The following is a 14,400-nucleotide window of genomic DNA, read 5'->3' on the forward strand; positions in this document are numbered from 1 at the left end:
TCCTCCATAACGTTAAACTAATGATCTGTAGGGGGCTTTTAAAATATAGGTTACTTACGTTTATCATCATTTCACGGTCACATGCAAATTTAAGGTTTGGCCTGTTGGGGAAATTGGTGCACTAGTGGTACTCAAAATAAAGTGGCTGCTTAGGATATAATTCTGGAATTAGAGGGGGGTTGTAGAATGTGGGTTGTGATTTTGAAGTGATTTTGTGTGCTCATTGACATTTTATTACACTTTTAGGACAATACAGTGGGGTACTGAAAAAAAGAAGCTCACAAACTATACTATATGAAACTGTTTTGCCACTGACCAGTTGGTATGAAGGTTGAGGGCTTTAACTCTATTTTCTTTAGCTGTTAGATCTGTTGTGACTGCTACTTCCTCCATTAAATTCAGACTTATTACTACAGGATTAAAAAATAAGGTGTTACAGTCAAATCTACTTTTTTTTAATTGTGATGAATTACAATGGAGTGTTTCTGCTGCTGTTTTTATTTCAAACAATAATATAAAAGTAAAAAAATGAATTACAGATGCAAATTATGTGATGCCAGAATACAGTGTAACTGATGCTGTTTGTAAGAACTGTACTTATCCATAACATTACATTCAGATTAAGGGTGTAAAAGCGTGTAAATGAAAGCATTGATGTTTTCCCAATGGTAACCTTGAAGTCACATAACGAAGGACCCCATTTTTTTTGCATGTGTCTACAATGTCAGTTCCCAGCTCCCCATACTATTTGTTTTAACAATCCCCTGCCTATTTTCAAATCCCTTGCCTATTAGCCTTGAAGATGGCCATAACCGGTTTTCAAGATTTCTCCCCCAAATGTGGTTTGCATTTAGGTACCCAATTTTCAAACTTCAGGATGGGTTTTGACGAATCCCACTGTGAACTGAATCCAGACCCATTCACTCTTTCCTAATCCTAAATAAGGCTTATAATGAAGTCCGCAGTCATGTCATTGCCCATACAAAGCTGCTCATCTACGCAAATGTATTTTACAAAATTGTACTCTGCACAGACTCTGGCAAACAGTAACATATAAACAGAGATAAACAAACCACAGAAAACACCGTTCCTGTAATTAGGCTTGATAACATTAGATCTTTCATTCGTCTTTTTTAAAAAAAAAATCCATCTTAAAAATGCATCTCCCCTCAGGAAAAAAAATATAAATTCAATCAATCATACTATACAAGCTTAACTAAACCCATCGATTTAACAGTTTCAAAAAACAGTTACATTGGTGGCATTCCAGGAATGCTAGCTGTCACATTTGCTTGTGTTCTCAACCAAAATGTCAAACTATCTAATAGCTGTGTCATAGCTGATCACATTTGCAGCACCATGGCAGTTACAGATCAAACAGAAGCTAAGACAGCAACTTCCTTGGCTGTAAAGGATAGGAGGGTTTAGTTTAGCTTTAACATGCAAACTGTCTGCAAAGTTAATACTGGCTTAAATGTAATTCAGCATCAGTCTGGCAACTGCTAAAGGCACATTGTGATCTTTTGCAACTCTGTTGTGGTTATGGTTTGAGTATTTAGGGCTTGGTTTGTGTTTAGTCTGTGAATAGGGAAAGAGATGTGTAAGACTGTGATGTGCCTTCAGCACAGGCTGGTGGATTTAGAAGGGGTGAACAGACTGTTTTTGTGTACCTACATCTTGAAAGACTTTCCTAAATCTGATAGACACATTGGCTTCTACCGAGATACCAGTCCATAGCTGGTGTGCCCTAGTTGGTATGTTAGGTATGTTACATTTAAAATTAAAAAAGTGTGACAGATTAAAAGTGATCAGCAAATTGGCCAATGTTAGGACAATCTAGAAATCTCCTTTTGAATTTTGGTTGACTTGCATTTAGTAACTTACCTACACACTCATATTCTGGCATGAATTGTGGGACCGCATTTTTGTGTATTTTGAAATGAATAAAGTATATGTAGACATATGATTTTTTAATTAGACAATTGATCTCTTGTCTAAGGGTTTTATAAGAATGTCTCAGAACTCTTGACTGATCGATTCCTGTAGAAGCTGGTGGAAATATTTTTTTTAAATTATATTGCTTCTGCTCCCTGCTTTTATGTCAAGATGTGTAAAGAATACATCTTCTGACAACTAGACTGTGCGTGATTATTTAATATAATTACCTCCTGATGTCCTTGGTCACCTTTAAAAAAATCCAGATAGCAGTTATCTTATAATTTTATAAATAAGGTTATTTATTTTCCTTTGCATGCCTAGCTAGTTCATTAGAAGGTATATGTGCTGGTTAGGAGAATCAGATCCTAGAAAATACTTTAACGGTATATCTGAAAATGATCAACTGCATCTGCTAAAAAGAAGAGCAAAAATGTTTAAAAATGAAGAAAATATATTTATAGATGTTTTAATTCTTTCATATATGTGTTTAGAATGTAGCTGGTAGGCACCATGGTAAATAGCCATTGTGACATAAAACACTGTTAATCATAGGGGTATTGTAATCAAACAGTAATTGTAAAAAAACTTCACAATATAAAAGAATGATTTTCTTCTTTTTCTTCTTTCTTTGTTTAGAAGTAGTCTTACAAGAGTATACATAAGATGTCTATAAATAGTGTTCTTTCAAAATGAGTCTTCTTTGTAAACATAAGAGTTTGTTTCACTTTTTCCAAAGTAAATGTATCTTCACATTTTGCCAGCTAGTGTGCTTGTGTTATATCTTCAAAAAGTTACAGCTTTTTTATGTAACATCTATACCACTTATAAAAAGATAAACATGGCTTTTATTTTAAATAATCTGGTATGTAATATTTTAATAAAAAATGTACTTCATTTTATATATAAATTTTTAATTTTTTTTAATAAAACGGTGCAATGTTATCGTTCTTCACTTTTTTGTACTTACAATATAACTCAATGATATTTTTTCAGTGTAATTTTTCTATGCCAAATATAAATTTTTACTATATAAGAATTTATAAGTATTGTCTTGTGGTAAAAATCAGTTAGGCATCGGTAGTAACATTTCACAATTAAACTCTTTAAGTAGAGTCATTTTTTCTTGCTCAGTCAACCACAAACATGGTTCCTGTGAGGAGAAAAAAAAAGTATTTTGTATCCTTCAGCTTTGTTTGTTGGACTGATTCAAATAAAGGCAGTCTTCACAATGTGAGTCTTCATAGGTAAAGATATCCAACCCAGTATACAAGGTTAAATAACAAGAATGATGTTGGAAAAAAGACTCTGGAGTATGAGTCCAATTCTAGAAGGTCTATATGTACCCGACCTCTTCTCCATGAGCCAGATTTACATTCATCGTAGCAACAAAAGAAGCTTTGACAGTCTTTACCATCTAGACACTCATAGACACACGTCTCCTCAAATTCCTGCCAGTACATGGTATTGTTCAATGTGATGACAGTTGGAGGAGGTCTCATATCCAAAACCGAATAATTCTAAAGAAAGAGATAGAAAACAAATGATATTAAGTAGTGTCATAGGTTGCCACATGCTAGATTAATGGAATTACACCTAGCAATACTTGTCACTGGCTTGGTTGTGGGACTTATTCAACCATCTTCTTTAGTAGACATGAGTACACTGAAATATTTCGTTTTGGAATTTCGTTTTCATCCGAAAAATAAATGTATTTACTTACTCCAAATCCAAATTAAGGTCGAATCTGTCATTGAAGGCTTATGGTCTGTTGAATGTTCAAAGAAGATTCGACCGAGCAGCTAAACTGTACGACGCTGCTCCGTCGAATCTTCTTAGAACTTTCAACAGACACCATAAGCCAAAGTACATGTGTACTTATTTTTTACATTATTTTTATTTATCTTTTCTCCCCTACGTCAAATCTTTACTCCCCTATGTCGAATCTTTTCTCTCTATGTAGAATAATCTTGGACTAATAGAGTTAAGGTTAGGCACATTTGACCACAGGTTTGATGGACACAGATTGTTATTGTCATCATGATGTCGAATCTCCTATCTATATCGAACTGTTGTAGCAACGAAAACGAAAATAAAGCATTTGTTTATGTCGGATCTTTCATTTTTTGGATTTTGCACTTTCGTTATCGTTTGTTAAAACGATAACGAAAATACCTGAAATTCAGATGAAAATGCATTTGGACGAAAACGAATGCACATGTCTATTCTTTAGTGAACCAGAAAGCCTAAAGTAATCTTAAAGAATGACTGACTAATAATTAAACTATATCCTGGGACACAGTAAAAATTTTATAATTTATTTTAGGGGCACTAATTTAATTAATTAATTTATTTTAGGGGAAAATCCCCATGCTAACAAGGGGATTTGTAGGAACAGGGAGATTGAAGAATGCAGGAAGAGACACATGGAGGATCTATTTTCATTATGAAGTTAACAACTAAGCCTTATATAACTACATTGATGACAAAAATAACTATATTTTTGGCCTAGCTGATAACTACTGTAGATCATTATTTGGGGGTCACTTGCTTGCGCTTTATAGAAAGGCATGTAAAATAAGCTGAGAGATCCACCTACTGGCTGAATCTGGCACAAAATAATTTTCTACAGCATGTGATATGGAGTCAACAGTTCTGTCTGCTGGCTGCAAATGAGTAAAACTTTAACAATTTTGAATTTTTGCTCATATAGTAGTGAATAAGGATCAGCTGCCTTGTTCAGAAGTTTGGTGAAGGACAAACTAAATTGCAGTTCAGGCACGCTGAACCTTTTGTAGCAATAGACAGTGAAGCATTGCTACCACTGCTAAATGTGACAGCTTCTTGCTAAGGTTGATGTTAGGGAACCATCAGCCGCTGGCGTCCTTATAACCATGACAGTGAATGCTTGACCCATTGAGCTGTTAGTTGACAGATGAATGAAAACAAAGATAAAGACAAGGGCCTCTTCCCCATAATCCTGACCGAGGAGTGTAACGAGCCCCTTGCTCGTTCGGTTCCACTCTCCCGATACTCCTCTGCAGCTATTGAATCAGATTGCAGATCGCAACATCTGATTGCTCAGTCATCCAATGCTCTGGGATTAGAACTACAGCTCTGTGCCGTTCTAGTCCAGTTGTGATAGCTCAGAACAAACACCAGGCAGGCTGTATATAAGTTCAAACAGGAATCTCTTTTATTGCAATATACAGGCTCTTTAATACACTAAAAGTGGAGGTGCATACCTCCGACTCATATTACTCTAACAATACAGCTGTAACCTAAATAACATGAGCTAATTAACTAATCCCTTTAGACAGCCTAGATGACTCAGACATGACCTTTAGGCCAGACTGGCCATCTTGTAGTTCAGAAAATACAATCAACATTATCACAATAGCAGAGTTAATCAAACACAAACAACAATTGGGATCTAATGACTCTTAGATCCCATACTAGAGACTTATTTACAATACACATTTTAGCAGACAACAGACAGGTAGCTGGAATTGATGACATTAGCATTTAACAGTAGGAGTCCCAATGGTATGAATCAGTCACTATTCCAATATGGCAAATCCAGGGTCCCCAGAGTCTGTGTGTCCTGGGGGACCAGGACCCGAATCCACAGTAATACCACCTCAAGGGTCCCCAGACATACAGCTCACAAAGAGCACCGTCCCCCCAAATGCCAGGGCCAACGATCGATCGGCAAGAGGCTAGCATTCAGTCCCCTCCAAAAGTCTCTCTCCCGGTTAGGTCTGTCACAAGGTGTTTTGGGGGTCAGCGGGCTGGCAGCTTATCAGAATCTGAAAGCCCAATTTAAAAATAGGATGGACTCTGATACCAACATGCCTTCTTTAAGCACTGCTTCTGTGAAATCTATAATTTCCTGCTCTGTTAACTCTTCCACACCTGCTGAGTCTGTAATTTAATTCCAAGATGTTGTTTCCACATATGCAGAATCTATCATTTCCATTGCAAATGTGTTGCTGCACTTTCAGATAAGCTTTCTATTCCTGCTGAATCATATTTCATATGTTTTGATACACCTTACACATCTCAGACCTTTAGGGCATTTGTGGCACCAGATCTTTTATCTAGCACTACTACTAAATGATATTTTATGAAAGCACACCCCATCCAGCCACCATCAAATGCAACTGAATAATAGTCTTTCTAAGGGTGTAAATCTACTTTTGCTTTGTACCTGGTGCTTGTGCAGAAACACAAGGGCTGCAGAAACACAAGGGCTGATTTGCTCAACTTTTATGGCTTTCAGTGCCAACAGAAGGAGTCCATTCATTACTTGTTAAAGGGTTGATCAAGTACATGTATTTGTATGTGTCAGGGAACATGAGGAATGTGCACAGCACCAGGCAGCAGCCAATGTATATTTATCTTTGGAAAACAGCATAGGTATTAAAACTGACATTACTGTTAACCTGCAAAATAAGCAAAAGGACAAAATAATTTAGAACAGTAATGCCCCGTACACACGAACGGACATTGATCGGACATTCCGACAACAAAATCCATGGATTTTTTCTGACGGATGTTGGCTCAAAGTTGTTTTGCATCGGAATTTCCAATCGCCAAGAACGCGGTAACGTACACCACGTACGATGAGACTAGAAAAGGCCATTTCAGAACCAAGCGCGGCACCCTTTGGGCTCCTTTTGCTAATCTCCTGTTAGTAAAAGTTTGGTGAGAGACGATTCGCATTTTTTAAGACTCGTGGTTTTCAGATCGTTTTCTGCTGTTCAGTTTGTGCTTGTGGGTTTGTATCTGCTCTTCAGTGCATGCAGCAAGTGACGCATGACTCTTGTCATTCTGTTCTTGTTCGTTCGTAACTGTTTTTCAGGTCGCTCTTCACAGGCCTTGCTGTTCTTCAGTGCAATCTGTTACTTTGTTCTAGCCATGTTGCATATACGTACTCCTCGTAAAGTTCCTGCTGTATGGGGGCTTGGTGTTGGGGTCCTGACCTTGACACAAGTCCAGTCCATGAACAGGGTGGGGAGGAGTTCATGGACCAAGAATTGGTTGCTTCAGCGTGACCAGTTCTCTCATATGCCTTTGCTCCGTGAGATCTGTGAGAATAATCCTGATGATTTCAGGAACTTTCTCCGGATGACGGACCCCATATTTCACTGTTTATTGGCTTTGCTGACCCCTTATATTAGCAGGCAGGATACCTGCATGAGGCAAGCCATCACTCCGGAGCAGAGGCTCATCGCCACCCTGCGGTACTTGGCAACGGGGAGAAGCCTGCAGGACTTGAAGTTCTTGACAGGCATCTCTCCCCAGGCTCTGGGGATCATTATCCCAGAGACCTGTTCTGCCATCATACAGGTCCTGCAGAAGGAGTATATGAAGGTAAGATTTTTATCCTTTGATATCACATTTTATTGTATTTAATGTTTGCTAATGTATTGTATTTCTTTCCTCATTCCCTAATTACCATGATTGTAATATGCTGTGAATGTCCCCTTTGTCCTCATGTATGCTGGCTTTTTAGGTAATTATTTTTTTTCTCCTTCATACATATTTGCCTTCACTTACCTCCTCAGCATGGTCTCCTGGCCCTATATTCACCTCATGTAGTCACTTAACAATGTATTTTCTCAGCTCCATAGTAGTGCTTTACCCCAAACACCCCCTGAAATGTTTTAAAATGTGATTTGTGCTTTAAATTCAGGCAGAGTGCCAGAGGCTTTTTTTGGAGGGTCCCCAAATAATTTTTAACCCTCCCTCCCCCCAACTGCTAAGTCAGCTGATACCAATTCTCTATATATCCTCAATTATCTATCTGCTGACTTTGCCAAACCCATACTCACTATACTCACCTCTTTTGTGGTCAGATTTAAGGATGAATTCCCCAAAGCATGTAGTGCAAGGGCCTGCCTGTATACTTTCAAATGGTACTGTTTGAAGTTTCTGTATATTATTATCTTGATAGATAATAGCAGAATGTCCAAATGTGCTCAAATGTGTACAATGTGTATTTATATCTTTGTATTATGACACTTCTTACCTGTCCAGTGGGCTGCCAATAGTGTAACTAAGGAGGGGCTGTTCAAAGTAATACCCATTATTTAGGCATTCATCTCTCAATGAAGTGGAGAGGGTTACCTGTCCAAGAGTCCCCCCCTATAATCTTAGAAATGGCCCATGAGAGGGGGGGGGATCTGATAGGTGTACCTTATCCTTTGGTCTTTAAAAACTCCCTCAAATGAATGTTATCTTGATGTTGGCCAAGAATGTTTGTGTCTAATCTGCTTTCCCTGTTTATGTGCAAAATGACTAAATTATTTTTTTTGTTTGACTCCACAGTTTCCTTCCACGCCACAGGAAGGGCAGACTGTGGCCTCCCACTTTGCCCAGCGGTGGGACTTTCCTAACTGCGGAGGGGCAATTGATGGGAAACACGTCCAAATTGTCCCACCACCCAACTCGGGGTCATACTATTATAATTATAAGGGGCTCAATAGTGTTGTGATGTTGGCAGTGGTGTCGGCTACTTATGAGTTCCTGTATGTGGACGTGGGGAAGAATAGCCGGATGGTGGAGTCATCGCCCAGACGGAGTTCTACAGGCGTCTCCAGAATGGCAGCTTGGACTTGCCACCTCCAGAAGACAATGTGGAAGGACTCCCATTCGTCTTCATTGCATCTTATGCGGCCATTCCCGATGAGGACCCTCACCCCGGATCAGAGGGTTTTTAATTACCGGCTGGCCAGAGCCAGAAGAGTGGTGGAGAACACGTTTGGAATCATGGCCAGCCGGTTCCGCCTATTTCTTACACCCATACACATGGCGGAGTACAAACTGAATCATATCATCCTGGCGTGCTGTGTTCTACACAACTTTTTATGGAAACATTCTGCCAACTATGTTGGCTCAGTTGGGCCTGAGGTTGGAATTCAAAATGAACCAACCCTGACTGCGCTTGAAAGTGGCCATCCTGGCTTGCCCCCCCTGAGTGCCCGTGATGTCCGTCTAAGATACCTTGAATACTTTGTGGGTAGGGGGGCTATCAATATGCCAGACAATGTCTGAAACCTTTTTCAAATAAAAAAATAAATTTAACTACTAAAATCTTTGGTGACATTTACTGCTTGTGTTTCTTTTAGCTGACCCTGACAGAAATGTGGTGAGTTCTGAAAATGGTTGATTGTGTATAACATTACAAAGCATTGTTGGGTGTTATTTACTAAAGGCAAAGACACTTTGCACTACAAGTGCACTTGAAACTGCACTGAAACTGCACTTGTAGTGCAAAGTGGATTTGCTCTTAGGAAATAACACCCATTGTCACAGAAAACACCAATTAGAGCACCACAATTGTAGCGTTGAGACAATAATCCACACATTCTTGATTAACAATCTTTTTAATACCAGCACAATCACATGTGCATTTAGAAAAGGTTTTTTAAAACAAACCAACATGTTTGTTGTATAACAATTTTTGGGGTCGCATTAGAAAAAGTAGAAATGTCCATTTAAGATAAAAAAGGCATGTTTAAAACCAACAAGAAAGACACAAATCTTGAACTTACAAACTTCACCTTTTTTTGTAGAACTTGAAGGCAATATCAGACATGAGTATTTACAAACTGTGTTTGATATTGTGTACAGATGGGGTGAAGTCACCCCAGGAAAAGCCACATTTTGAAGATGCACACAAATTTACGAATGTCAACATGTGCTACCTGCTATCACGGGGGATCAAGGGACGTGTTTGGGGGGTGCAACCCCTTCCTCACAGCTACTTTATTATTGAGGAAGGGGTTGCACCCCCAAAACACGTCCATTGATCTCCCATGATGGCAGATAGCACATGTTGACACACTGTATGCCTCTTCAAAATTTGGCTTTTCTCTAATTTGTCAAAAAATGTTAAAAATTTGTAGCACACAAAAAAACCAAGGGATTTGGAGGGGTTTTAAACTCTCCCTAAAACATCAATGATGTTCTTCATTTTTTGAAGAACATCATTGATGTTTTTCTTGATATTTTCCAAGTCCCTATTACACCCCACGATCTCAGGATCTGTGCACTTTCTGAGGTGAAAGGATCTGGATCCACAACATCACGATCACCTAAAAAGATAGAAACCAAAAAACACCATGTATTATAAATATGCCAGCATCCATCTCTTACCTGAGCCTTTGGTCGCAGACACTCACCTGTTGTGGTGCCAATTTCCACCACGTCTTCCTCCTCCTGCTCTGCTTGTCTTGGGTGGATTTCCCCTTCTTCCAGAGGTGGGGGGTCTGTGGTCTCCTCGGATGAGGGGTGTCCTCCGAGTCTTTTCTCCCCTATGTAAAAAAAAAATTGTATACTTAGCACACAGATATTTGATGGCAGAACTATAAATATGAAACATTGCTTAGAAGTGGGGTACAATTGTCTATTTTGGCAGAGTTCCAAGATGTAGAATTTTTAGTGTCCTTTGTCAAGCTTCAATACTTTACCTGTTTTGTACAAGCTTCACAGATGGAGACACCCCTATAGTATACACTGGAGCACCTGTGTGGACCCCCTAATAAAAAGGGTGTTCTTGTGTCCCACACTAGAGCTCCAGCGTCCAGATGTGTAACCAGCTGCTGAGTGTCCTCTCCTTACACAGAATCTAGTTTGCTTTTCATTCTAGTAACAAACACATCTATACAACCAAATTAGTTTCAGACAAGTAGGCCCTAAAAAATGTGGGCAAATGCATATGGCCAAAACAATGGTGTTTTCTAGGCCGAATGAACAATGTTTTATATGAACGAATAATGTGCCCATGAACATGAAAGTTGCCTTTTGAAACTGGATAACAGTTAAGAAAAGCACATGGAGCAGCACGAACATAATAAACATAAAGAATAGGAACACAGGACAACTACTTACTCTTTTGCAGCACTCTCCGGATCTTTCTGTACTGCTCATGCTCTCTTAATTTGAGGTCCAACCACCATTTCCTGAGCTGATCTTTTGATCATCGTACCCCGAAATTCTGGTGCAGACTCTTGACCACTTTCACCATGATCTTGGCCTTTCGGACATTGGGGTTGGGGTAAGGTCCATACTTCCCGTCATAGTCGGCCTTCTTCAGGATGTTGACCATCTTCAACATCTCCCAAAGGACATATTCGATGCCTTAAATCTTCTCCTTCTGGATCCAGACGTTTCAGGCTCCGGGCTTTCCTCCCCCTCCTCCTCATTGCTGTAATTAGCACGCACCTGCTGTGTCTCCGCCATGTGCTCTTTCCCCACTGCGCCAAATGAAAAGGGGCGGGGAATAGACTAGAAAGAACATCAGGGGCGGGCGGAGTTACACGCATGCGCAGTGTGTATAAAGCGTAACACGCGTGCGTAGTACTACGATCTGTGAGCGGAGGAAGGAGTATCAGAGGCGCCGATCGTGATAACGAAGGTAAGATCTAAACTTGGGCCTATACTGCTTCTAGATTGAGGCCTATATTGGGACAAGATTAGGAGAGTTTTGCCTGACATTATGGTTTGTCTTGTGTTGTGTCTTGCTGAGAAAATAAATGGCTTCAATGACCACAACTTCCTCCCCCTGTTCATAGATAAGTACAGGGAGCTGCCCTGTTTGTGGCAGGTGAAACATCCACATTACAATCATAAACAAAAGAGGCAGACAGCGCTGGAGAAACTGCTGGAGTTGGTGAAGCCGGTGGTCCCCACGGCAACCATCCCCTATTTAAAAGCCAAAATTGGTGGCCTGAGGAGCACGTATCTTAGGGAGCGCAAGAAGGTCACAGATTCCCAGAGATGGCTGCAGCAGATGACGTTTATGTCCCCAGGCTGTGGTACTATGAGAGACTGCGATTTCTGTCAGACCAGACTGGAGTCAGGAAATCCCTCTCCACTCTTCCTTCCACTCTTCTTTCCACCCCAGCTGAGGCTTCTGATGTCCAACCTGGGACTTCCAGCCAGGAAGAAGTGGAGGAGCCCAGATGGAGCCAGGTATAGCATTGTTCTACAGATTTCTGGTCAAGAAATAAATGATGTTTACTAGATGTTATTATTGCTCACTAATTTGCTAATTTAATACAGTTTTTTACATATCAATAGACAGTAGTGGGCAAAAATAATTGGGACAAGAATGAAAAATGCTGGGCTCAGAAGGATAGTCTGTTATATTTGTTAACATTCAATTTGCAACAGTCATGAGGTGAAAATTGTGTGTGATTGATGAAGAAAAAACTAAAAGTATGTCCCTTTTTCATACACAGGAAGACCTCAGCCAGGACGAGGCTCTGGAATGTGGCACACAGGAGGAGGCTCTGGAATGTGGCACACAGGAGGAGGCGGGGGTTAGTGGCAGCCAGGAGGAGGCGGGGCTAAGTGGCAGCCAGGAGAAGCCTGGGACCAGTAGGAGCCTGACCGAATCGCAGGTTCCTCCCCTCCGCCTTCCAAACAAAAGACCCAGGAAGGTCACATGCAGGATTCAGCACTCAGGCTCATTCAGGAGGCGTCTGCATTCCTCAGAGCCTTACCCACTCCTGAAGAGGCCTTTGCCTGCATGGCTGCCACCAAACTGAAGGGCATGCAGGAGGGTCAACGCCTCATGTGTGAGAAACTTCTTTATAAAGTAGACATGTGCATTCGTTTTCGTCCGAATGCATTTTCGTCCGAATTTCAGGTATTTTCATTATCGTTTTAACAAACGATAACGAAAGTGCAGGATCCGAAAAACGAAAGATCTGACATAAACAAATGCTTTATTTTCGTTTTTGTTGCTACAACAGTTCGATATAGATAGGAGATTCGACATGATGATGACAATAACAATCTGTGTCCATCAAACCTGTGGTTGAATGTGCCTAACCTTAGCTCTATTAGTCCAAGATTATTCTACATAGAGAGAAAAGATTCAACGTAGAGAGAAAAGATTCGATGTAGGGGAGAAAAGATTTGACGTAGGGGAGAAAAGATAAATAAAAATAATGATGATGAATGTTATTGGCTGATTGTAACCAAAGAGGAGGAGCAGTAAAATAGCTAGAACTAAGTACACACGTACTTTGGCATATGGTGTCTGTTGAAAGTTCTAAGAAGATTCGATGGAGCAGGTAAACTATACGGCGTCGTACAGTTTAGCTGCTCCGTCAAATCTTCTTTGAACATTCGACAGACACCATAAGCCTTCAATGACAGATTCGACCTTAACCGTTTCAATACCGGGCATTTTCACCCCCTTCCTTCCCAGAACAATTTTTAGCTTTCAGCGCTGTCGCACTTTAAACGACAATTGCGCAGTCGTGCGACATTGTACCTAAACAAAATTGACGTCCTTTTTTCCCCCACAAATAGAGCTTTCTTTTGGTGGTATTTGATCACCTCTGCGTTTTTTATTTTTTGCGCTATAAACAAAAGAAGAGCGTCAATTTTGAAAAAAACACAATATTTTTTACTTTTTGCAATAATAAATATCCCAATTTAAAAAAAAAAAAAAAAATTTTTTCCTCAGTTTCACCCGATACGTATTCTTCTACATATTTTTGGTAAAAAAAATTGCAATAAGCGTATATTGATTGGTTTGCGCAAAAGTTATAGCGTCTATAAAATACGGGATAGATTTATGGCATTTTTTAAAAAAAATTATTATTTTTTTTTTTTTACTAGTAATAGCGGCGATCGCAATTTTTTTTCATGGCTGCGACATTATGGTGGACACATCGGACACTTTTGACACATTTTTGGGACCATTCACATTTATACAGCGATCAATGCTATAAAATGCATTGATTACTGTGTAAATGTGACAGGCAGTGAAGGGGTTAACCACTAGGGGGCGGGGAGGGGTTAAATGTGTTTCCTAGGGAATGCTTCTAACTGTAGGGGGAGGGGACGCACAAGGGGAGGAGACCGATCAGTGTTCCTCCGTTCTTGGAACACAGATCGCTCTCCTCTGAGCTGACAAAGCGTGGATCTCTGTGTTTACACACAGAGATCCACGGTCCGGCCCGGTTAATGGGCAATCGCGGGCATCGCGGCCGCCGGGCACACGCACCGGGTCCTGAGCAATGCGGCGGGCACGCGCACGCGCCCCCTAGGCGGCCAGGAACCCGAGGCCGTCATATGACGTCCACCCAGGATGGGAGATCCCATCTGTGGACGTCATTTGTCTATGGCCGGGTAGGGAAGCGGTTAATTTGGATTTTCGGACGAAGGCAATTTTTAACGAAAAATGAAATAAATAAAAACTAATTTCATGAGTAACTAAATAAATTTATTTTTCGGACGAAAACAAAATTCCGAAACAAAATATTTCAGTGTGCACATGTCTATTATAAAGTCCTAACTAAGGGGGTGAGTGACGAAATCACACCCAATACTGACGTGATTGAGTTGGACCATCCTCCTCCTCCTCCTGCCACAACTACACCACCACAGCCACAGCGTGGAAAGAAGCGTGGAAGGAAGACCAGAGAGTGATGGCCCTGG

At 40.3% G+C, this 14,400-nt stretch overlaps 1 protein-coding gene across 1 annotated transcript in view; it reads right to left on the reverse strand.

The window, feature by feature from the left end:
- Positions 1 to 482: 482 nt before the first annotated feature.
- The window catches only part of GABRG3 (gamma-aminobutyric acid type A receptor subunit gamma3), a 1,294,012-nt gene continuing 1,280,094 nt past the window's right edge, over positions 483 to 14,400 (reverse strand). The window contains exon 9 of the mRNA XM_073614635.1: positions 483 to 3,455. Within this exon, the coding sequence (XP_073470736.1) occupies positions 3,177 to 3,455 (279 nt within the window). The 3' untranslated portion in view covers positions 483 to 3,176. The remainder of the gene's footprint in view (positions 3,456 to 14,400) is intronic.

The sequence above is a fragment of the Aquarana catesbeiana genome, linkage group LG02 (assembly GCF_042186555.1).
Source record: "Aquarana catesbeiana isolate 2022-GZ linkage group LG02, ASM4218655v1, whole genome shotgun sequence".
Taxonomy (NCBI): domain Eukaryota; kingdom Metazoa; phylum Chordata; class Amphibia; order Anura; family Ranidae; genus Aquarana; species Aquarana catesbeiana.